The sequence below is a fragment of the Brachycentrus maculatus genome, unplaced genomic scaffold, assembly GCF_059751285.1.
Source record: "Brachycentrus maculatus isolate JH-2025_06_01 unplaced genomic scaffold, ASM5975128v1 h1tg000239l, whole genome shotgun sequence".
NCBI lineage: Eukaryota > Metazoa > Arthropoda > Insecta > Trichoptera > Brachycentridae > Brachycentrus > Brachycentrus maculatus.
In genome coordinates this window covers 340,519-367,615 of record NW_028280990.1, presented here as the reverse complement: position 1 = coordinate 367,615, position 27,097 = coordinate 340,519, and the positions used below count along the sequence as shown (strand labels likewise).

Here is a 27,097-nt window from a genome sequence, read left to right as displayed (position 1 = left end):
TCTCTCTGCAGCATCCATGAAATTTTTAGTCTACCTCTAGTTATCGAGGAAGATCCATTGCTATTGCCTCACTAAAAATCAAATTGACAGTCTGCAGAAACAATTTTTCCAGTTTAATAAGCAAATCTCAAAAAGACACCTTATATATGTAATTCAAATACTTGATAAATGGTCAATTCTCCTTTTGTCTTTGTACCCCATATTTGACATCGCACACACCATAAATACCCGTGTACATCAATTCCCAGTTCCCACAGCTGGGCTGGATACAAAACACAAAATCCGGTGACGTCACATTGCCCGTTTTGAATTGGAAATAAAGCGGACCTAAAAGAGATCCCAGCGGCGCTTCCATTGTCTCGCTAAATAGGGCACCGGACAACAATGGAGCGGCGGACTCCTCCCACAAGTGCGGGCCGCAGATAGCCCGCGACCCGGCCCTGGGAAGACAGTGGCGAGCTTTCATTTCCTGCTTGTACCAAGTATGTCGCTCACTCCTTTCGAGAACGTCATAAACCAAAAATTGACAATTTTCAGTTGTGTATGTTTTCGGAATGCCCAGAGAATGTACTATATCCCAGCAAAAGAGGCATATTTTTAACTTAATATTTACCCGCTACGGGGCAGACAGTGTTGTTTTTGCATTTCGAAGAAAAGGTATTGTTTATTTTTTTTTTTAAATATTTTTCAAATGGAGAAATAACCTTCAAGTTTTACCTAAAAAGATCTGTTACACAGTAAAAAGTTCAATAATTGGCTTGATATTTATTTTTAATACGTTGTATTATATTTTTTAACTTTAAAAACGTTCTCCTGAATAATAAAGTTTTTTGATTTATGACGTTCATGAAAGGAGTGAACGATATGAGCATTCTTTTAGGTTGGCTTTCGGAATGAATTAAATGAAAATCGTTGAGCTTCTATTTTAGAAGCTTTTCAGCAGGTATTGTAGAATAGCAATGATAAGGAAGGTGGATGTGAAAATATACCACAAACGCCCAGACCAATTGAAATCAAACTTTTCGTGCACCCGCGACGCCAGCTTCGCAGTCTAGCGTCTACCAAACTACGCCACGGCGCTTGTCAATTTGATACCTATTTCTAATAATAAGCTGCTAAGGTTCACAGAAATAGTATAAAATTGAGGTCTTTTTGTAAATAATAATAACAATAATAAATAAATAATAACAATTCCATTTTCGAACCCTTATCCACACCCCAATGGTGCATAGGGCACTGCATCATATAAAAGCAATGTTTTCTTGTTCGTTAACACGCGAAGGAAACGTGATCAGCCCTCAGCTTCAGGTACCAGTCCATGGTAATATTGAATAAATATTAGAGTGAAAAAATCACTTATATTTATTTGACCCCCCCCTGGGAATCGAAACCGGGACCTCCAGTACCGCAGCCCAGCGTGCTGACAATAACACTACGGAGCCGGACGAAACATAATAAAAATTACAATAATTAAACACAAACATTTTTCTTTTTTATAAAAAATATATATTATATAATATAAAACCCTTATCCGCACCCCAATGGTGCATAGGGCACTGCTTCATATAAACGCAGTGTTATCTTGATCGTTTATACATGAAGGAAAGGTTATCAGCCCTCCGCTTCAGGTACCAGTCCAGGTTAATATTGAATAAATATTACAGTGAAAAAATCACTTATATTTATTTGAACCCCCCTGGGAATCGAACCCGGGACCTCCAGTACCGCAGCCCAGCGTGCTGACCATAACTCAACGGAGCCGGACGAAACATAACAATAATAAACACAAACATTTCTCTTTTTTTTTTTTCAATTATATCAATTATTTTATTTATTGTTTCGGCATTAACTTTGTGGTAAGACATGTTACGATGATTAAAGAAAACACTTGTTTTTTACCACTTGTGTTTTATTATAGACTACATGTTTCAGAATTTAAATTTCCATCATTCAGGTCTGTATAATAACCTGTGTAGACCTGAATGATGGAAGTTTAACTTCTGAAACATGTAGTCTATAATAAAACTCAAGTTGTAAAAAACGAAGTGTTTTCTTTAATCATTGTAATATATTAATTAATATAAATAATGTCCGCCTCCGTAGTGTAATGGTCAGCACGCTCGGCTACCGTTCTGGAGGTCCCGGGTTCGATTCCCAAGGGGGGTAAAATAAATATAAGTGATTTTTTCACTGTAATATTTATTCAATATTACCATGGACTGGTACCTGAGGCGGAGGGCTGATCACCTTTCAACACTGCGTTAATATGACACAGTGCCCTATGCACCATTGGGGTGCGGATAAGGGTTTTATTTATTATTATTAATATAAATAAATAAATCAATATCGGCTCTATTTATGACCTAATGAACTGTACACGATCGCGTGTGTCAAATTGCGATTATTTCAATGTGAGCTCAATAAAATAGAAATACACACATTCGACAAGCTATCCAAATGGGATTTAAACGTTTCGAAGAGGGGAAGGGATCACATCTTCCGGTGCGAGTGGCCATTGTCCTCGCAAATCCACCCTTTGAGTGAAATGGGAAAATAATATACAGAAAATCAACCCCCGACCCGGTATGACCAAAGTCATCCATTTGGAAGGATACTGACAATTAAAATTCAACCTAAAGAATGCAAACAAGAAAAAATAGTAAAAACGTAATACATATTATTTATTTTTTCTAATATAAATTTTTAACAATTTTTCATTTTACAATATATCATAATTACAAGTACAAGTACAAGAAAGTACATATCGCTCACTCCTTTCAAGAACGTCACAAATCAAAAAACTTGATTTTTCAGGAGAACGTTTTTAAAGTTTAAAATACAACACAATGTATTAAAAATAAATATCAAGCCACTTATTGAACTTTTTACTGTGCAACAGATCTTTTTAGGTTAAACCTGAAGGTTTTTTCTCCATTTGAAAAATATTTAGTTTATTTAAAAATATAATAAAACAATACATTTTCTTCAAAATGCAAAAACAACAGTTTCTGCCCTGTAGCGGGTAAATATTAATTTAAAAATGTGCCTCTTTTGCTGGGATATAGTAAATTTTCTAGGCATTCCGAAAACATGCACAACTGCAAATTCACGATTTTTGATTTATGACGTTCTTGAAAGGATTGAGCGATATATATAATATTAATACAAAAAAAGATCCCACAAAGGCATGGCCTGTGTGTGGGTATACATTTTATTTTAGGTTATAATAAAACGGCACTGTCAAGAATACAATAGTTATCAGAAATAAAATAATTACAAGTGCCAATATAAACTACAAATATTTCATTTTAAGAGAAAAAAAAAACAATCACAACGATGGTTTCACTTTTTCGGACAAATATTCGTCCATGTTTTTCATATGATATTATATATGATATTATATATGATATGGGAGCTTTGTATAGTATGAAAACATTCGGTAATCAATTATCAAAGATAAGACCCACTTATCTGTAGATTCACCTACTGAATGGCAGATGTCAGTGAGTTGATTGCTCGCTTATTAGTTTCAAATCGATTTGCCGAAGCACTTGATTACTGTTTATGATAACACAGCGCACCATAGACACATATTATTACAACCAGTCTCATATCAGTTGAGCCATATCTATATCTACCATAAATCACTTCAGAAATGTTTAAAAAAAATACAATATTTTGTGTGTAAAAATCTGTGTTTATAAATTATGGGCTTGACCCCACATAGGAGTTATTTGTACTTAGATTTCAACGTATATAAAGAAAAACGTGGATTTTTAATTTAAGTTTTACTTGGTAAATACCACTATATCTTAAAATCTATTGTGACACGCGTTTTGATGCATTCCGCGTCATTTTCAAACACCGCGTTATATACAATGTTAACAGCGTTAGTACGAAAAACGATACGGAATGCATCGAAATACGTGTTTGTATGGAGTTTAAGAAATAGTGATATTTTCCATGTAAAACTTATATTAAAAAATGGTTAGATATTACCACGAATTGATTGCCGAATCAATTAATAAATTAATATGGGTGTCTGAGCATTTACACGGCTAACGACCTGTCTCACGATGTTTTATACAATCACTTCATACGCATGTAACATTCACCATTCTCTATCCATGATTGACATCCACACTACTAAAAATTGTACAATATTTTTAGTGTGTCCAAATGTGTTCAGAAGTTATGGTTTTTATCCACTTATAAGGAAGGAATATTTATATAGGTATATAAATATCTCAACATAAATGGAGAAGAATATACAAGTCTGGAAATTCACAGAGCTTTCGATCCGCCATAGGCTGATTTACGTATTCACTTTTTACGCTTATAACATTCACCATTCTATACGTGATTGACATCCATACTTAAGCCTATGACAGATCGTTAGCCTTGTAAATACCCAGACATCCATCCTCTTCTACATCTATGTTGGGATAGGACACACAAAATATGTACCTATTTTTTTCCATATTTCTCAAGTGTTTTCGATATGGCTCCACTGATACGTGGCTACGGTTGTAATAATGTGTTTCTGCATGTTTGATGATCACTTGACCAGCCTATGACAGATCGTAGGTCCTGTTAATATCCAGAAGTTCGTATTCTTCTTAATCTATATTGAGATGTAAAAATGACCATGAAAATTCGTTGTATTTTTATTTATATTTATAAATATTTACGCGTTTGACCTTTTTCAATCACTCTTACCCAAACCCCTTCTTGCGGAGTAACCCCTAACCGAGTGAAACTACCCTTGACATTTCTGAAACGTCACCAATGAATCGTCAACAGGAAATGACGTCGAGCCACGTGACCGCCACGTGTCTGTGCATTCCCATCGCCATTCCGGCATTGCCGAATTCGTGGCATGCCCATAATACAACTAGTGTATGGGTATATCTATAAACTTGCTTTAATATTATTTTTTGACATCAATCAACGATGAAGAAGAATATAGAAGTCTGGGCCTTTGCAGGGCTGACGACCGTCATAGGCTGGTTTTTGTGACCGTTTTACACAAGCGTAACATTCACCTATTGTACCCATTATTGACAACCACACTACTCAAATTCTTGGAAGTTCTATATATATGAACCAATTTTGAAGCGTTGTTATTGAATCACTAGAACTTAACTAGAGACATCTATTGGTGAGATGAAAAGAAGCTTTTTATTGAGCAGAAACTCTTTTATTAGTATGCGAGGCCCGAATCCTGGATCGTAATCACATATATGAGAAACGCCAGAATATATAATTTATGTTTTTATAATTTTAGCTTGTAATTTAACCATTCAATTTATTTACAACATTTTGAGTGTGAACAAGTATTTGGACACACACTTAAAATGTTGTAAATAAATAAATATTTGAATACAATTTTTTTTCTAAAAAGTTTGACATGAAGTGAGTTCCGAGACCTTTTTTATGTTAAAAAAAAGCCCTGGTTTTAGCGTTTTTTTTTTCTTTTTTTCCAAATCCTATTTCTAGCTTTATCTTTTCACTGTGCTTCCAGCCAACGAGTAGCTTTATCTGCAGCCACCTTTGATGCTTCGTTATCGTCCCAATGGGATCGCTATTACTGAGTTATTTCATTCAATCTTATTAATTTTCACTTCAGCATACACTCTCGATCCCCCTCTACAAACATCACACCATATGTTGTCATATTAGCCGAGATACAGTAACCCATATTATCAATTATTATTTCTCATTACTTCACCATAATCGTATTATCAAAGATAAGACATATATTGCTCACTCCTTTTAACAACGTCATATATCAAAAATCGTCAATTTTCATTTGTGCGTGTTTTCGGAATGCCCAGAAAATGTACTTTATCCCAGCAAAAGCGGCATATTATTAACTTAATATTTATTCGCTACAGGGCAGAAAATGTTGTTTTTGCATTTTGAAGAGTTGTTTAATTTTTTTTTTAATAAAAATTAAACAACTCTTCAAACATTCAGTTTTTCAGAAAAAGATCTATTACACAGTAAAAAGTTTATTAAGTGGCTTGATATTCATTTTGAATACATTTTATTATATTTTTAAACTTTAAAAACGTTACCCTGAAAAATCAAGTTTTGTGATATATGACGTTGTTGAAAGGAGTGAGCGATGTGTCAAAATAAATTTAATGAAAATTGGTATTTACCAAGCAATATTGAGATTAAAAATGGTTTTTATATGTTAAAAAGGTACATATACACATAGAAGCTGAGATACGTATTTATTTTATGTAATTTTTATGACGCTATCAAAATCATGTCGATAGTATATCTCATATTAAAATATAAATTGTGCAATGTTTGCATTTACGTGTGCACGTGCGAGGGTCGTTTCACACGTGTGTTCACACGTGGAAATTTACGCAACACTTGCTACCGGTGACTTTTCCTACCTCCACTTAGTACTACAGTGGAACCGCTCTCTCAAGTGGTCCAGCCAGGAAATACGCCTTCTTCCTATGCTGCATTTACCTTCGAAATTCTCTTGTAATATAATACTGTAGTCTTATTGAGGCACTGCACACCAAAGGTTGGCAAGCGTCATAGCAATACTCTGTCTGCAGCCGGTCTAAACAGCGCCTCAGTGCTACAGTGGAACCACTCTCTCAAGTGGTCCAGCCAGGATGTACGCCTTCTTTCAATGTGTTTCTTAGATGGGAGTTGCATTTATTAGTACTATATGTATGAACCAATTCAGAAACATTGTTATTGAATCACTAGAACTTCACTTGAGACATCTATCAGTGATTTGAAAAGAAGCTTTTATATTACTATATCCCAGCAAAAGCGGCATATTTTTAACTTCATATTTACCCGCTATAAAGCAGAATGTGTTGTTTTTTTTTTCATTTTGAAGAAAAGGTATTGTTTAATTTTTTTTTTTGAAGTATACTAAATATTTTTGAAATGGAGAAAAAACCTTTTAGAAAATAGTTTTACCAAAAGATTTGTTGCACAGAAAAAAGTTCAATGAGTGGCTTGATATTTATTTTTATAACATTTTATAATATTCTTGTTGTCCGCCTCCGTAGTGTAATGGTCAGCACGCTCGGCTACCGTTCTGGAGGTCCCGAGTTCGATTCCCAAGGGGGGTAAAATAAATATTACTGATTTTTTCACTGTAATATTTATTCAATATTACCATGGACTGGTACCTGAAGCGGAGGGCTGATCACCTTTCCTTCATGTGTAAAAACGATCAAAATAACACTGCGTTTGTATGACACAGTGCCCTATGCACCATTCGGGTGCGGATAAGGGTTTTATTATTATTATAATATTCTTAAACTTTAAAAACGATCTCCTGAAAAATCAAGTTTTTGATATATGACGTTGTTGAAAGGAGTGAGCGAATTGTTAAAATATTAATTTCTATGTGTTTTTTAACAAGTGTTTAATTTAACAATTAATAATTTTAAAAAAATATTTTTTAATATTTTTTAATACATTCAAGGAGATAAATATCTCCATTAGACATAAATGATAGATACGTCTTTCTTCCTGTGATTCGTATTACGTTCTCACATAATCAGAATTGTAATTCGGTTTAAACGAGACCACCGCACAAGGGATGGAGCACCCTGTCACGAGGGTGAGTTTTATGACAAATCTTTACAAGGGTGGTTTTTCACAACCAGCGAAATTATTATTTTTTTAACGAATAAAACATCGACGTTCTTTGACGAGTTTTTTCACATTATGTATCTCCTCATATACTTATACATGACCGGCGATTATTCGACTGTTGACATGACCACTTTCAAATGTTTGAAATACTTGATCATGCCGAAATTACGTTGGTCTTCCTCCGCTTCTATTACCAAACACATATTTCTTACAATTTTTTTCTTAATGTTTTTTCTTCACTCATTTAATTCCCAAACCCAAACCATCTCATCGCACCTTTCCTTATTTTATCTATATTCTTTGTCTCAGCTTTGCATACTATCCTAATATCACCATTCGAACATCCATCGTACGTCCCTTGAAACACTTGATCATACCAAGTCCATTCTCTCTGGCTACCCTTGCGGAGAGGCGGCGTGGTAGTGAGTTCGTTACCTTCAGTTAAATTTATAAAATTATTAATTAATCACTTGGATTTATTTTGAACCCTCTGGGAATCGAACCCGGGACCTCCAGCACATTTACCAATCGCTGACCACTACACTACGGAGATAGCCAATGTTTTGTGCTTAAATACCGTAATGTTAAATATTTCATTTTTCATTCAAACCCTTATCCGCACTCTATGGTGCATAGGGCACTGCATCATATAAACGCAGTGTTATCTTTATCATTAACACATGAAGGAAAGGTGATCAGCCTTCCGCTTCAAATACCAGTCCAGGGTTATGTTGAATGTATAATAAAGTGAAAAAATCACTAATATTTATTTAACCCCTCCCCCTGGGAACCGAACCTGGGACCTCCAGTATGTTAGCCGAGCGTGCTGACCATTACACTACGGAGGCGGACAATGTTAAATTTAAATAATTAAAACTTGATATGTGTACATTATGTAATTATATGTATATATATATATATATATATATATATATATATATATATATATATATATATATATATATATATATATATATATATTTATGTATAAATACATATATTTGTATATGTATATATATATATATATATATATATATATATATATATATATATATATATATATATATATATATATATACATATATATGTATATATATATATATATATATATATATATATATATATATATATATATATATATATATATATATATATATATATATATATATATATATATATATATATATATATTTGATAATCCTGACCTATCCTATACCTCATAAAAAATGTTTTTTATTCAATGGGGAGTGCACGCCGACCGGAACACCCTGTTGTTACTTATGATGAATTGCATTAATTTTTGAAGCATCCTGTACCGCAGGGGGTGGTTTTGATGTATACATTGGGGTTGAAATGCCTTCCGGAATGTGAAAGGGAAAAATGGTTTCGAATATGCCTCACTCCGTGGCTGTTTTTTTGAAAATAAAGTTTGATTTTATTGGGGCGTTCAGTCAATAAAAAAAAAACATTCACAAAATCAAATAAAATTCTGATAATTTGTTATAAAAGTTAACTAGCAGTGCACAACGGAGTCCTGGTAGCAACCCTTTTGAATGGAAATAAAGCGTAAAGTTGGAAAAAGAAGGATAAAAGTAGACTGAATGTAGTTCTGTTGAACAATGTATGACTATTGTATAATACCACTTTTTGAGTTTATGAAGACATTCAAACACGACTCCCGTGTCCATACAAATTAATTACTTAATTTATAAAGTGGTTTTACACAAGTGTTTTATTTTTATGTTTAAATCATCATGTTATTCCACAAAGTTGATGCCAAATCAATGAATAAAAAAATATTTTATTAATTGAACTGAAATTTACTACTTTATTATGAATATGAAACTGAATGCAGTCGAAGTGCGTTCTCTCAAATGAATGAGCGGCAAAATGTTGTACAACAGATGTTCGAATGATATAAGGAAATATTGCAAGCATTATCGATAAAATTATGAAAGGTTTATTGATTAATCAGTCTTGATAAAGAAGCGGTTAGCTTCGAAACCGGTAGACATTATAATTAAGTTATAATAAAATATTTACAGTGATTTTAAAACAAAGCTACATTTTAATTATAAAATGGAAAATCACAAAGTTAGTGCTTCAAATATAAATAATAATTAATATTTTCTTTATATATATATATTTTTAACTTGTGTATTATATTTATGGCAAAATGGGGTCACATTGTATGAAAATGTATGAATTATGATTGCCACTTGCGGCTACACGGCTTTCCTCTCCCGTCGCACGTTTCGGTAGCCTTGCGCACCCTGTTTTCAGAGCCGAATTATTCCACCCTGATTACACTACGCAAAACTACCCTTATAATATCATAATAAACTCATAATCAATGAATATGCTTTGCTAGATGCGTAATGTACTGGGAAATGAAATTTCACCCCTCTTTGTGATATTATCTTGAAAAAATAAGAAAGATTTGTGAATAAGTATTTGGACACACTCAAAATGTTGCAGTTCTTAAATTACATTATTTATTAACTTAGGTGTGGAAATTTTTGGTGAGGGAATGTAATTAATTATTAAGTATTTTAATGTTTTTGATGTTTTAGAATTTAATAAGCCCTGATGATGACAAGGTTCTTGTCGGAACCGGTAGGTTAAAGTGTATTTATAATAAAAAGTGGTTAAAACAATGTTGTTTGATTTTTATAGTTTTTTTAGTTTAGTCACATCTCCCTACCCAAGTATTAACCCTTGTTTCTGAACCTAATTCTAGAATTTCGGTCATAATTTCTAAAATGATAAAGCTGAACGCATTTAAACTGTGATTTTTTTTTAAACTTTAAAATGTAAAATAATGTTTTTGATTATATTTTTATTGGTATATTTTTTCTCCAACGAGTTTCGACAAGAACCTTGTCATTATCAGGGTTAAACATGTGCTGAAAAATGAACCAATAAAAAAGTGACAAAAACAAAATTGTTTTATTTTAAAAAGATTATAAAATGTTACACAAAGTTAGTACCTATCTGCGAAAAACATTGGTATTATTATTATTTTATTTGTAAATAAAAATAAGACTTGACACAGGCAAACACATCCTGTATTGGGTGACTACCAAATAAATCAAAATTATAAAAAAAACTCTCTTTATCTTTCATCGTTCACTTTGCGTAATCTCATTTTTTTTTAATTACTTCGTGACTACTGGTTGAAAAATAATCATTTCATCATCAGGTCAAATGTAGATTAAAATAAAATAATTGTGTTTTGAATATTGAAAGCATTAACTTTGTGGATCATATTGATATATTATTTTGTGAAATAAAATGTGAGTGGATCAAAACACCAAGTCTTTTCATTTCTCAAAATAATATAAAATAAAATTGTTACGGTCTGACATTTATACAAAAATAAAAAAAATTAAAGAGAGAAAGAAGACAAATCAATCACAATGGGAATATTTAAAAGTGGACTTATAGTTGAATAAAATCCTGCAGAAAAATTTTGTACTTGAACACCCATGGGTTTGAAGAAAATTTCAATGGTTTTTTTTTATTCCAGGATTGTAAGAAACAAGGCTGCAGAGAAGGCGAAGCATGTTCACCAGCAATCCCAGCAAGACCAGCAAGACGGCCATAACCAGACCCATGGATCAGTGGTATCTGTAAGTACCCATTTAATTAAAAAAAATATATCAATATTTTTTTTATCTGAAACTGGATTATTCACCCTACGGATGTTATACCAATATTTTAGGTAGGTATCTCAAATTATCATGAAAAATCCATCGTTATTTTTAAATGAAAGAAAATGGAAAATTGTAAAAAAAAGTAAAATGTTTATATTCTTAATTTTTCTCTATTTTTTGTGTGTATATTAGGTTAAAATCGTTAAAAACAAAAAAATGTACTAAAAAAGAACTCCACCGACAAGACACACAAGGTGGCTTGGTGGGTCTCTGCAAAAAAAATGTTCTAAATATGTAACAATTGTGATTTTAAAAAATGTATACAAAATAAAATATAATATTTAAAAAAATTAAAACATTTTGAGCGTGTCCAAGTACTTGTTCACAAATCTGGACTATCTCTAATTAAAGAAGTATTTTTCATATGATTTTTTGACATCTCATCAAAGGTGAAGAAGAATATGGAATATGTCAGCCCCGTAAATGCCTAGACTTCCATATTCTTCTTCATCTTTGATGAGATGTCAAAAAATAATATGAAAATAACTCCTGTAATTGGAGATAATCCAGATTTTGTGAACACACAGTATTTGGACACACTCAAAATGTTGTTAATTTATGGTGTACGAAAACATCAGCCAGGAAGTCCACTAGACCCGTTCACGTTTTACTTTTTGATTTGTGATATTTGTGATTTTCTCAGGTGATAACGCATTCCGGAGTGGCTACCGGGGAGCCCCAGGTGAGCAGCACAGGAAGCTACAGCATCAGCGGGATCCTGGGTCTTCAGCCGGCGGGAGCCGGCGCCGCCGTGGTCACTGCCGGCGAGCATGCAGCTCACCACAGGAGGAAGAGACACGACGAGAACGGTTCGTATCATCATCTCTTCTCCATTCTTCATTTTCTCTGCGTGTCGTGCCTTCACTTTTTTTTATCATGTGATCTACACTTCTGTGTGTCATGTCGGGTCCCACCTATGCGTCAACCTTGTCGTCATCAGGGTTAAACATGTACTGGAGAATAAATGTACCAATAAGAAGTAACAAAAACAAAGTTGTTTTATTTTATAAAATTTTTAAAATGTGTCACAAAGTATCTGCAAAAATCATCCAAGAAATAAGTTTTTTTTAATTTATTGTTACTATGACTAACTAACTAACTAACCATCACGCCACTTCCCCGCAGGGGTATGCAGAGAGAATAGAACGCCACACCACTCTGTCTTTGCAAACATTCTTCGCCTCTTCCACGTTCATGCATCTCCTCATACATACCCGCAGATTATTACGACTCCTAACCATTTTTAAAGATTTTTTTAATATTTTTTTTTGTTATTCGATGCTGAGATGTAAAAAAAGCTTTTTTTATATTTATTTACATTTGAAACGTAAACCTAGCTTTCTCAGTAACAAATTTCAAATTAACATATTCAGTCTCCATTAATTCGTGAGATTGTCCTACGGCGTAATTACAGATAAAATACGCGCGTAATAAAATACTTTAAGACACCGTTTAGTTTCAAGATGGCGGCTCACCCACTAGTATATCCGCCGGGGACGATGTAATAATTTACTTAAACCCTAGTTCTGTAACTTCGCTTAGTTAAGTGTCTGAACTTAAGTTCGCTAAACTTTGCCCGATTCGAGAAATGGCTGGAAGAAGTTAGTCCAGAATCGTTCCTCGAGAGATACTTAAGACTGGGTTTTACTTGAATCAAGACTACTAAGTTTTTTAGCGTATTTATTTTCTTTGGTCTCTTAATGGCGGTCTTAATTGGCTGGATTTATTTTTTAGGTATCTCTACTTGAGATGCAGCATCTACCATTACGCTCACTCCTTTCAAGAACGTCATAAATCAAAAATCGTCAATTTTCAGTTGTGCATGTTTTCGGAATGCACAGAAAATTTACTATATCCCAGCAAAAAAGGCATATTTTTAACTTAATATTTACCCACTACAGGGCAGAAAGTTTTATTTTCCATTTTGAAGAAAATGTATTGTTTAATCATTTTTTAAATATACTTAATATTTTTCAAAGGTAGAAAAAACCTTCAGGTTTTACCTAAAAAGATCTGTTGCACAGTAAAAAAATTCAATAAGTGGCTTGATATTTATTTTTAATACATTGTATTATATTTTTAAACTTTAAAAACGTTATCCTGAAAAATCAAAATTTTCGATTTATGACGTTCTTGAAAGGAGTGAGCGATTTATATACGAAGATACTTAAAAATCAAGACCACTAAGTTTTTTAGCTTATTTATTTTTTTCTCATTATTTTCTTCGATCATGATGGCAACCTTATTTGAATGGGTTTATTTTGTAGCTTTTGATAAACCAACTACTAATAAAACTACTTTATAAAAAATAACAACTTTGAAGGTTTTTCTATATGAATTTTATTTGACCAGGAACCGGGTTTCGACATAACCGACATTACCAGTCTGATGATGTCATGAGATCGCATTTCGACTGTATTCAGTCTGCTTTCATCCTTCTTCTACCAACTCCATGCTTCACTTCCAAATATTGCCTAGATTCTCATTTAAAAATATGAATTTTCTCATTGAAAATCGTTGATTCAACGATTTTCCATTCTTGAAAGAACCCGGTGAGAACGCATTTTCCACCCGGGGCCAAGGGTTGAACAAAGTTTTCGCCTTAAGGGACGCCTCCTAATAAATTCCAAATTGTCCTCTTTTAATTGGTCGGGAGTCTACTTTAAGAACAACCCATGTCCAATTTCCAGCGGCGAATCCCGCCGAGACCATAACTCCGCCGGCATAAGAAAATAAATGAGTTATTTTGAAATTTATGCTTGGCTCCTTTGCCAAACCTCCCCTAACCGTTTCCAGCGTTTATTTTCAATGCGAATATTCCAATATCCACAGTGTTATGTATTACAAAGTTAAAATAAAATAGGACCTCGATTATTTGGACTTATTTTGAATGAATGTAAAAATTATATTTAATTTCGATTTAAATTTTTCTTAAATTATTATTGATTAAAAAACAGATCTAAGTACTTTTAAATTTTGTACTGACATTTCTTGGTAGAACTGCATTTCATATAATAAAATAACAACTATTTAATTTTTTCCACATGACATTTTATTTGACCAGCAACCGGGTTTCGTCGTAACCAAGATCGTCAGACTGATGAAAATGCAGTTCCACCAAGAAATGTCAGTACAAAACTTTAAAAAAAAATTAAAATATTTGGAACGAAATATTGCAGTGTTCGACTCCCATATTTATTGTTAATTCTTGGGACCATCAAACCTTCGTCGTGGGTAAATCGTGTATCATGGTTGCGTACTAGTTTTACCTCACGTTTTGTCTGAGAGATCACATTTGAACTGTATTCAGTCGTATAATTTACAAATTGGAAAAATATTTACGATAATATTTTAAATAAAACAGTTCCTCAGCTAATTGAAATCATTTTCTTTTCTCAGATGACAACCGAGAATACACCAGCCAATCAGACGAAGACATCAAGAGGCAAAGAAGCCATTATAACGGGGACCAGCTGTATTCGAATGTAAGTACAAATGAAAATATATTATAACAATTTCGTTTATTGATTCGGCAGTCACTTGATGGTAATATTTATCCATTTTTACTTGGTAAATACCAATATTGCTTAAAATTCTATTGTGACACGTGTTTCGATGCATTTTGCATCGTTTTCAAATAATGAATACGGTATTTATTGATTTGGCGGTTAATTTATAGAACTCCATTTTAATTGATGTGTTGATTTTTAAATCAAACACAAGTTTTTTTGAGTCTACTGAGTTGTATAAAAAACACATGTCATGACATTGACAAAAACGTATGTCATTCGTTTGAAAATGCCATAACTAAGCGAAACAATTGTCACAATATTAGTTTTTATGTGTTTTTTTCAGTAGACTCAAAAAATCTGTGTTTGATGTAAAAATTAATACATAAACTGTATACGGTGTTTGATAATGATTTTTTTGGCTTTTTCCACATTCATAGATCTCCTCATACACACCCGCCGATTATTTTGACCTCTGACCCGACCACTTTCAAGTATTTGACGTACCCGACCATGCCAAGATTTCCTCAGTTTTCCTCTGCTCCTTTTTCCAACTACGTTTGCCTCATAAATTTGTTTTACTATTCATTCTTCATTTGTTCGTTCCAAACTTCCAGACCGTCTCAACTTACCTTTCTTATATTTTTGATATCTCAACATAGATGAAGAATTATATGGAAATTTGAGTTTTTACTAGGTTTACGATCTGTCATAGGCTTCTTACTAAAATTTTGGTTATCATACAAATATGATCAATCTTATGATTAAGCCCAAAATAGCCATTTTCGATTGGATTTAGAAAGCTTTTATTTAGCAGAGACCGTTCTTCTTGTATGCAATGTAACCCGGATTGTTTTACAGACTGGAGAACGACTGAACGACTAAATACCTTTCTTAATTTATCATCCAAAATTATCAAAATTTGTATATGTAATGTGTATAAGTATATGTGGAGGTCCTCACCAAAACGTTACATTTCCATTATAAATGATTTTTAATACTTTAATCAGGAACTCCAGCTTGTAAAATTGTTACTTTATGATGCGATTTAATTATTTCATATTGGTTTCACACGGGATGGGTTACGTCTTGTCGCAACTTTAATTAAGATTTCGATAGAATACAGTAAACAGAAGAGATTTGCATTCAAAGCATTTTTGTGCAATATTGAAAATGTAACGTTTTGGTGAGGACCTCCACATATGTGTTAGGTGTATACATATGTGTTTTGCGTACGTTTACACCATGATACATAGAGACCAGATACCTTGCTCGGTTAGATCCCCCAACTCGGTACGCGGTAATAAACCTACAGGGTAATTAATGCCCATTCGTGTGCAGTAAAACGCTCCGACCGCGTTTGTCGCAAGCTGTATGTCAGGAGGCCATCTCACACCGTGAGCTTTGATCAGACGACTAAAAATATAGTAAAAAATCTTGATATCTCAACATAGATGAAGAAGAATATTGAAGTCTGGGTATGTACAGGGCTTAAGTCGTATTTTATCCATCAAAAGCATTTTTAACGGGCATATAATATATGAGGAGATGCATTTACGTGGAAGAGGCGAAGGGTGTTTGCAAAGACAGGGTGGTGCGACGTTCTATTCTCTATGCCTACCCCTACGGTGAAGTAGCGTAATAGTTAGTTAACTGTTTACTTTGTCGTATGGTAATATAACATTTTTGAAATTTTTCTTTATCATCATTTCTGAAATTTTAATTTGTATACTAGGTACTTGTATCTAAAAAAATACCCTGCATTACCAACCAAATTCACCACACATTTTTTTTACTGTTCAATCATCACTCATTCGATTCACATGCCCAAACCATCTCAACACACCTTTCTTTGATTTCATTAATTGATTCGGCAGTCACATTATGGTAATAACTATCCATTTTTTATTTAAGTTTTACTTGGTGAATACCATTATTTCTTAATTTTATCGATAACGCTTATCTCAGCGTTGCATCCTTTCCTTATATCACCATTCGAACATCTATCATACACCATTTTGTCTTACATTCGTCTAAAAGACTGAACTCTAACTGTTCTATTAAATTCCCAAATAAAATAAAAATAAAAAGGATATTACCCTATTTGAAAATTATTCTATACGTATTGTTTGTGCAATATCACTGTAAAAAAACACAACTTTTGTGCTGTATTACCAAACCACACAGTTAACAATGCTTTTAATATACAAAATACCCCTTTTTTAGTTAGTAGAAACTAATATCCAATTAATGATACATAAACCTTGTATTTAATAAGGAAGGTAAATAATAAATACAATTTTCATCTATAAAAAATCCTTTCCTTATATCACTATTCAAACAAATATCATATATCCTTTTTTTATTTTTTTTTACGAAATACATAATTAAATATAAAAAATAGTTGGTAAATATCCAAAATATGCAAAATATAACGTTTCTACCTCTGTAATAAAGTAGATACTTGTGTTTAGAGAGGGAGTTTGTTTTACAAGATTTTTTTTACAAACATAGCAAATTATAACAATAATAATAATCCCTTACCGCACCCCAATGGTGCATAGGGCACTGCTTCATATAAACGCAGTGTTATCTCAATCGATTACACATGAAGGAAAGGTAATCAGCCCTCCACTTCAGGTACCAGTCCAGGGTAATATTGAATAAGTATTACAGTGCAAAAATCACTCATATTTATTTGACCTCCAGAACGGTAGCCGAGCGTGCTGACCATTACACTACGGAGGCGGACAAGTAACTAACTAACTAATTAACCATAACAAGGGGGCACTAGGGCACTAAGTCATATAAACTCAGCGTTATCTTGATCGTTAACACGAAGGAAAGGTTATCAGCCCTCCACTTTAGGTACCAGTCCAGTGTAATAATGAATAAATATTGGAGTGAAAAAATCACTTATATTTATTAAACCCCCCTGGGAATCGAACCCGGGACCTCCAGAACGGTAGGCGAGCATGCTGACCATTACACTACGGAGGCGGACAAAAACATTATAACAAAGTAAATTAAATTAATTTATTTGCCGCACATACGTCTGAAAGACTGAACTGTAACTGATATATTAAATTCACAAATAAAATAAACATAAAAAGGAGATTACCCTATTTCCATATTATTCTACACGTATTGTTTTACTTGAATTTAATGTCTGAAGAATAATTTCGTTTATGCTCTCTTGCCGAAATGGAGGCCGTTAGCGGATAAGTCATTTATTACAAATTATCCCTAAAAAGTTAGAGACACCATCAAAACTGGATATAGGCCTCTGCGCCTCTCGGGCGGTGCTTTTCGCTCAGATAAGTGCTCAATAACGAATTTCTCGAGTATTGAAATTCTCTTTTTGCAGCTTCGCTGTGTTCTGTAGGGGAGTTTTTACGGTAATTCCCGCGTAATAGAGGAACGGAACAGTAGAGGGGCGAAAGGTAAAAAGAAGAGGGTAGAGGGGAGGAAGAAAGAGAGGAAGAAAGGAGGAAGAAAGGGAGGAAGAACTCGCGTTAGGTTTTATGGGAGAGAAAATGAAAAAGGCTCTATTCTCGGTTTTCGCCAAAGATTTCTTTGACTTTAACTAATAACAATGTATCCGTCTGCGTAGTGTGGTGGTTAGAGCGATCGACTACCATACATGAGATCTCCGGTTCGATTCCTAGAAGGGTAAAAATGAATATGTGTTTTTTTTGTTTCATATTTTTTCAAACCATTTTTAGTGTCCAAATAATTTCATTTTGTGTGTGTTCAAATACTTGTTTGCAAATCGAGATTATCTCCAATTAGAACTTTTTTTTATATTATTTTTTGAGATCTCAACATAGATGAAGAAGAATATAGAAGTCTAGATATTTCCACACCATATTTGTCTCTAGTAAAGTTCAAGTGAATCTAACGCTATGTTTCGAGTTTGGTCAATATATCTAAAAGTTCCAAGAATTTGAGCAGTGTGGTTATCAATCATGGGTAGAATTGGCGAATGTTACACGTATGCAAAGAGAGAAAAAAAAACGAATAAAAGTGTTATAATTCTTATAACATTATTCAGCCAAAAGAAATATTTTAAAAATAAATATGAAAATATGGTTGTTTTTAGTGACGTTTGAGAGAAGGACTGAAGAATAGTAGTGGAGAAACAAGGGTTGGAATATCGTGGGAGGTTTTAGGGGTGGTGAGGAGGGGGGGTGGCTTTGAGTGGCTTTTAGGGGGTCTGGGGGTTGTTATCAGGACTTCAGGGATTTTCCACAAAATCTGGTAGTACGCCACTGTGACTCTTCTCTGGATGCATTGTTTAATAAAAATATTCATAACATCCTCTTCTAAACAAAGTAACTAAATAATTAACCATCACGCCGCTTCCCCGCAGGGGTAGCAGAGAGAATAGAATGATGTTATTTTTTGACATCTCATCAAAGATGAAGAAGAATATGGAAGTCTGGGCATTTACTGGGGGCTGACGACCGTCATAGGCTGGTTTAAGTGATCACTTTACACACGTGTAACATTCACTAATTCTACCCGTTATTGACAACCACACTACTCAAATTCTTGGAAGTTCTATATATATGAACCAATTTAGAAACTTGTTCTTGAATCACTTGAACTTCACTAGAGACTCTGTTTAGGTAGGGTTTGATTTTATGGGAAAAATATTAAAAATGGGACTTTGACTAACTTAAATATTTTTCCCATAAAATCAAACCCAGTTATTCCCTTCCTTGCTCTTACCCTTCCTTAAAACACCATTACCCCCACCCCTACCCTTTTGAAACCCAACAACTTGTACACTGTTTCTTTTTATATATATATATTTAGTAATAAATGAAACCCTGAAGAGGGCAACAGGTTGTTGCCGAAACTAGTTGGTTAATAAAAATGTGAGTGGATCAGAACAGAAAGTATTTTTATTTCTCGAAATAATATATCAATATGATCCACAAAGTTAATGCTTTCAATATTCAAAACATGTTATAAATTTGTTTTACCGTCCATTCTTCACTCACTTTCCTAATATCTTCATTCGTAACATCTATCATACACCGTTTTACCGCACATTCATCTGAAAAATGTATTTTCACTGCATTCAGTCCACTTTCATCCTTCTTTTGCCGACTCCATACTTAGTATATAAAAAATTAAAAACCTTCAATAAAAATCAAATTTAATTCATTTTACTGTTGATGGTTTTCATCAACAGTAATCTGTAGTTTTCGAAACTAATCGTGTATAATGAAATAAAACTCAATAAGTGGTATTTTACAATTGTATAATTTTTATAATCAATATTGTATTCCACAAAGTTAATGCCAAATAAATAAATAATAAAAACCCTATACTTGATTTTTTTGTATTCGGTTATATAAACACGAATTTCAAATAACTTTTGTAAGCTAAGAAAAAGGAAGCCCTCGAAACGATAATAAAAAATATCTGCCAATCTTTTATATTTAATCTCTTTTATACGGTCGCAGAGACACCGGTCGCGCGAATTTCGCTCGCTTAAACCATCCCTTGTTTAAGGGAGGAAACTGCCGTGAATTAAGGCAGATCGGGGGTGGGATTTCCACGAGAGGGGTCGGTATTTACGAGATCGGGTGGCCGCTCGTTCGGGGAAGGCTGGGGGGTGAATTTCACCCCTAAAACCTCCCCCAAACCTCAACGTATTTAGGCAAATTGCACCTCCGACCGGGTATAAAGCAGGCGGTACAGCTTCTAATAGGCTATATAAAGATACAACCTTATGACTGAGGGATGAAGCTAACATACGTATGTATAATATTATATACTCGTATTAATATGGAAGGGGTTGTAATGCGTTCTAGCGATGGTTACGGATGGATGTTTGCGGTAATAATAATTGGAATTTGTAATGTTAATCGAATCGGGGGTGGCTTTTCGCATCATATACGAAGGAATGATCTGCATACATGGTCTTACTTGACAAATTTTAGTTAATTGAATTATTATTGATGTTCAATATTGGGCAGAATGATACACAAAGAGAACGGTGAATAATAAGGAGAGTATTAGAATACATCTTCTTATATTTCTTAAAAATAAAAAAAAAACACTTTTAATATACCCTCCGCCTCCGTAGTGTAATGGTCAGCATGCTCGGCTACCGTTCTGGAGGTCCCGGGTTCGATTCCCAGGGGTGTTTAATAAATATAAGTGATTTTTTCACTCTAATATTTATTCAATATTACACTGGACTGGTACCTGAAGTGGAGGGCTGATCAGCTTTCCTTCATGTGTAATCGATCGAGATAACACTGCGTTTATATAAAGCAGTGCCCTTTGCACCATTGGGGTGCGGTAAGGGATTTATTATTATTATTAATATACCACTTGATGAATTTTATTTTTATATACGACTTGTTTCGAAAACTTACAGATGTTTAAAAACTTACAGATCTACTGGTAAAAATTAAAACTGTAGATGAAAACATCTGTAAGTTTTCGAAAGTAGTCGTATATAAAAATTAAACTCATCAAGTGGTATATTACAAGTGCTTAAATTTAAAAAAAAATAGTCTACATGTCATTCCACAAAGTTAATGCCGAACCAATAAATAATATAGGTACATCTTCTTACAGTAAACAAAACATTTGGTTTTAATTCTTTTAGATTCTTTTCATTCTTCATACATTCAGGCATCTCATCATACATTTTTAAACCCTTATATAATGATTAAAGAAAACACGTGTTTTATACCACTTGAGTTTTATTAAAGATTACATGTTTCAGAAGTTAAACTTCCATCATTCAGGTCTGTATAATAACTGTTATTATACAGACCTGAATGATGGAGGTTTGACTTCTGAAACATGTGAGCTTTAATGAAACTCAAGTAGTAAAAAACAAGTGTTTTCTTTAATCATTGTAACATGTCTTACCACAAAGTTAATGCCGAAACAATAAATAAAATACCCTTATATACTTATTATACAATTTTGTGACTCTGTTTTTTTTGTAAATAATCCATTTTTTTGTTAATAAAAGAGTAGCATTTGTGTTTTTACTATTTACACAAATATTTCAATTTCATACGATTTTTGTGAGCCTAAGCGGCTCATCATTAGAAAAAAGTATCAGAGAGTTCTACAAATTAATCGCCAAATCTATAAATATGTAACTTGTTCACAAATCTGGATTATCTCCAATTTGGATTTATTTATTATAATTATTTTTATGGGTCTTTATTAATTGGTTTACTAAATTCTGATTTTTCTAGATTATCTTAACGACGACCAGCTTAATACATGTTAAATTTCTATACCCGTAATAAATAACCTAAAAGACAAGTACTCGTATTCGTTAAGTCGCAACATTTTTTTAAAATAAAGAGTAATATTTCGCTCACTCCTTTCAAGAATGTCATAAATCAAAAATCGTCAATTTTCAGTTGTTCATGTTTTCGGAATGCCCTAAAAATGTACTGTATTCCAGCAAAAGCAGCATATTTTTAACATAATATTTACTTGCTACAGGGCAGAAAATGTTGTTTTTGCATTTTGAAGAAAAGGTATTGTTTAATAATTTTTTTAAATGTACTCAATATTTTTCAAATGGAGGAAAAACCTTCAGGTTTTACCTAAAAAGATCTGTTGCACAGTTAAAAGTTCAATATGTGACTTGATATTTATTTTTACTAAATTGTGTTATATTTTTAAACTTTAAAAACGTTCTCCTGTAAAATCAAGTTTTTTTATTTATGACGTTCTTGAAAGGAGTGAGCGATTTGTGTTTTTACTATTTACACAAATATTTCTATTTCATAGATTTCTGTATCAAATTGTGTTAGAGTGGGTTCGAACTGAGAAACTCTGACTTGAGAGTCCGCGACACTAACCACGGGACCACAACCCGAGAATATTTACGATTGGGGATTCGTTTGATTCTTTTTATAGCTGTGGTCCTCGAACAAATGGAGCTTGAAGGACGAGTACAAGCTGCTGTCGGAGCTGGGCGCCCCCGCCTACTACGAGCAGGGCGGCGCGCCGCTCTTCCCGCCCGCGCCGCCCGCCGCGCCAGCGCCCGCGCCGCACGACGCGCTGCCCGCGTACGACGCGCCCGCGCTCTACAACCCGCCCATCGGCACCAGCCTAGGTAAGGCAACCTTATTATCTATAATCTTCTTCTTCTATGCATGCCATGTCAGGTCCCCCTTGAGAGTAATTATTTCAATTTAATTCGATTCAATTTATTCAACAACAAAAAATTAAAATATAAACATAACAAACAATATTAAGGGGGAAAAATTAAAAGTAAGCAAGAAGACTTAAAAGTGTAGAAGAATCCCTCTTCGGAAAACTCCTTCGGACACATGGAACAGATCAGTATCCAATGTGATATTGTTCAACATAGCGGTAGCTCTTCCTACAGGCATAACCATCGGCAGGTTGGTCCTGTGTATAGGAATGTGAAACAATCTATGCCGACGCTGTCTTAGGTAACTATCGGGAATATACAGACCAATGCTCCGGATAATTTCAGGATTATCGATCATACCGCGCAACAATGGATAAAAATGCGTAATCAAATACACATTCCTTCTAGTCTCTAACTATTGTAGCCAAGCATACCCTGTCTTGTCTTTGTCTTGGGGAGCTCTAAACAGCGCCTTGACCATTCTATTATCCCAACGACTAAGATACTCTGGATATCAAGATATTACTGTTTCAATTTGTGTTCGCCTTCGTAGTTTAGTGGTCGTCTCGCTCAGCTACCGTACTGGTGGTCCCAGGTTCGTATCTCAAATGGGGAGGGGTCAAGTTAATACTTGTCTAGTAAAAAAATAGATTTTTTCACGCTAATACTTATTCAATATTACCCTTGACTGGTACCTGAAGCGGAAGGCTCATCACCTTTCCTTCATGTGTTAACGATCAAGATCATACTGCGTTTATATGATGTAGTGCCCTATGCACCATTGTGGTGCGGATAAGAATTCGAATGGACATTAATTCAATATTACTTTGGGCTGGTACCTGAAGCGGAAGGCTGATCACCTTTCCTACATGTGTTAACAACGATCAAGATAACACTGCGTTTATATGATGTAGTGCCCTATGCACCATTGGGGTGCGGATAAGTGTTTGAAGAACTGTTTCAATACGTCGCTGTGCTCTATGCACCATTTACGGGTTAGAAGGGTAAGAATAAGTACAAGAAGATATTCGGAAGATTCACCGCAGAGAAACGATACCAAATTCAATATGGCGCCTCTTGTGGCATCCGTGTAGACGATTACGAGGTCTGTTGACAAATTGGAGTTGGAACACTTCGGTGCTTCCTGTAGAATTTGCGGTCGGAGATCGTGCCTCGGTGTTAGCTAGCGAGGGTCTAGGACATCACGACGCCTGAGGTCGCATAACGGTACCAAGAATAACGGGGTCATTGTCACGTATCAATCAACATAACTCAAAACATGATTTATAATAAAATTTAAATATTTTTTTGTTGAAAAAAATAAATATTTTTGTTTTTATTATTTACAAAAATACTTCAATTTCTTACTATTGCTATGAGCTTACGCGCGTCATTATTAGAAATAGGTATCAAATTGTGGTAGATTGGATTCGAACCGAGATACTCTGACTCAAGAGTCCGCGACACTAACCACGGGACCACAACCCGACACGAATATCAGAACCTGGATTATTCACCCTATATGTCAATATTATAAGTATCCCTTTTACATCTCAACATAGATGAAGAAGAATATGGAAGTCTGGGCAAACAAATTCACCAATTCTACCGTTGATTGACAACCATACTATTCAAGTTCTTGGAATTTATTAATATATTGATCAAACTCGGAACAAAGTGTTTGAATTCACTATAACTTCACACGTGTGTAAAGTGATCACTTAAACCAGCCCATGACGGTCGTAAGCCCCGTTATCCTGTCTCATCCCATTTGGATAATACATTTCTACCTTCATGTACAATTTGCCTTCCGATATGTAGCGGTGTTATATTTGGGGATGTTACAAATGCCCTGCGGTTGGGTTAGGCCTGTTTCTCTTGTGAATTTTGGAAGGCTCTAACCAGGTGTAAAATAGTACCTATCATCGACCCACGAAAGATAAATTAGAACCATTAAGCCAATTTTTAAATGGTTTAATTCTACCAATTCGTTTTTGTTCACACATTCCCCTACAGATTTTCTAACGTACTAACCATACGTAGCAATTGGAAAGGTTGGACAATTTTTTTTTAAATATGTCTGACTTTTATCCGCTTACAATGGTGCACAAGGCACTGCGTAATTTCAATGTAATATTAAATTGATCGCAATGTATTCAAATTTTGTTTTCAAAATGCTTGATTTTATGCACTTAAAATGTAACTTTGTTTTGAAATCACTATATATATTTTAATATAACTTAATTATAATCCCTACCGGTTTCGAAGCTGCTTATAATGCCTACTAGCTTCGAAACCTGTAGACATTATGATTAAGTTGTAATAAAATATTTTTATTGATTTTAAAACAAAGTTACATTTCTTTTTTTTTTTAAAGTTACATTTAATTCCTTTCCCTCTCCTTCATAAAAATAAAAATAATAATTTAATTTTTAAAAAAAACAATTGTATGTAATATATTATATTTTCTGTTTTTGTTACTGTTAACGATCATTCTACTAAAATCTGTAATTTGAGCTTTTTTCAATACTTAACATGTATAATAATAATAAAACCCTTATCCGCACCCCAATGGTGCATAGGGCGCTGTGTTATATAAACGCAGTGTTATCTTGATCGTTTACACATGAAGGAAAGGTGTTCAGCCCTCCGCTTCAGGTACCAGTCCATGTTAACATTGAATAAATATCACAGTGAAAAAAATCACTTATATTTATTTTACCCCCCTTGGGAATCGAATCCGGGACCTCCAGACCATTACACTACGAAGGCGGACAGATGGCGAAGATGCGAAGATGTATACTTATATGTTATTATTCTCTGTTGGTTTTCCAAATAAAATTAAAAAATGGAAAAACACAAAGTTAAAATATAAATTAAAATATGTGTGTCTTGTTTGTTTTTGTGCAGGTGGCGCCGAGGGCAACACGTTCGCGCTGGCGGGCAGCCCGGGGCTGCCGCCCCCGCAGCCGTGCCCCTCGCCGCTGCTGCCGCCGCCCGCCGGGCCCGCGCCGCTGCACGCGCCGCCCCCGCCGCACTACCCGCTGCCCGGCTTCGCGCACTACGCGCCCCCCGGCGAGTCGCCGCCGCCGGCCCTGCTCACCTGTAAGTGCACCCCGACTAAATGCCCTTCGTGGCTCTTAATATCTACTGCGAACGCCCTGGCACTAATCCGTGTCGTTTTTTTTTTAATTTTTTTTTAATTTATTTGAAAACCAGCAGAATATTTCGACAAAAATAACATAATATGATAAATTAAAAATAAAAAAATAACAATTTCAATTATAGGTTTCCACCTAAGTGATCTAAAAATAAAAATAAATAAAAATAAACTGTCATAAAAGTATAACTATATAGAACATTTCTTTATCAACTGGTCAAATAGACGTCAACAATATTTCTTTTAAACGTATTAAAAGAAACATTATTGATGTCTATTTCATTAAGCGTTACATTGCCCATATCGCAGGCTCGATTTAAAAATGAATTTTGGTAGGACTTGGTGTGCATTTTAGGGATTTTAAATAAGTGTCTTACGCAAATCCTTACGGATCACGGTGGGTTCATGAGCTACCTGCATCGTATCAGGCTTTCCGAGATCGACAGCTGTCCGCGTGATGATGAGACACCTCAAGATGCCCTTCACCTGTCGTTACTTTGTCCCATTTTCAGTTTCCAAAGGCTGCAGAAGATATATCCCACATCGGATCCGTGTTAGTTCATAAGGATCTCTTACGACAAGTAGTATCATACATGATAAAGCTAGTGAAGGACATTGGTACCATAAACCAAGCTAGGACACAAATGCCGAACCCTCTTCTAGTGGAACGGAAGGTCTGCTGACGACAGTCAACAGTCCGCCTTCTCCTGAGGAGTGGAACGTAGTTTCCTCCCAGCAATGAGCTAATGCTGACATGTTCCTGACTGGCCCGCACTAGATTATTCCTCCTGTTGCCAACAAAACGTTTTTTTTTTAGTTAGAATAAACAAAATCCTCTTTAGAAACCTTGTTCTTGAATCACTAGAACTTCACTAGAGACATCTATTGGTGAGATGTAAAGAAGCTT

The 27,097-nt window shown here is 34.3% G+C and overlaps 1 protein-coding gene across 1 annotated transcript in view; it reads left to right on the top strand.

Annotated features, from left to right (window-relative positions):
- LOC148306511 (uncharacterized) overlaps positions 1-26,748 on the top strand; it is a gene marked incomplete at its 5' end in the record, with an annotated part of 30,452 nt that extends 3,704 nt beyond the window's left edge. The window contains 6 exons of the mRNA XM_088264880.1: positions 11,177-11,279; positions 12,007-12,172; positions 14,763-14,848; positions 22,790-22,988; positions 25,941-26,135; positions 26,546-26,748. Coding sequence (XP_088121006.1) covers positions 11,177-11,279; positions 12,007-12,172; positions 14,763-14,848; positions 22,790-22,988; positions 25,941-26,135; positions 26,546-26,748 — 952 coding nt within the window. The remainder of the gene's footprint in view (positions 1-11,176; positions 11,280-12,006; positions 12,173-14,762; positions 14,849-22,789; positions 22,989-25,940; positions 26,136-26,545) is intronic.
- Positions 26,749-27,097: the final 349 nt, after the last annotated feature.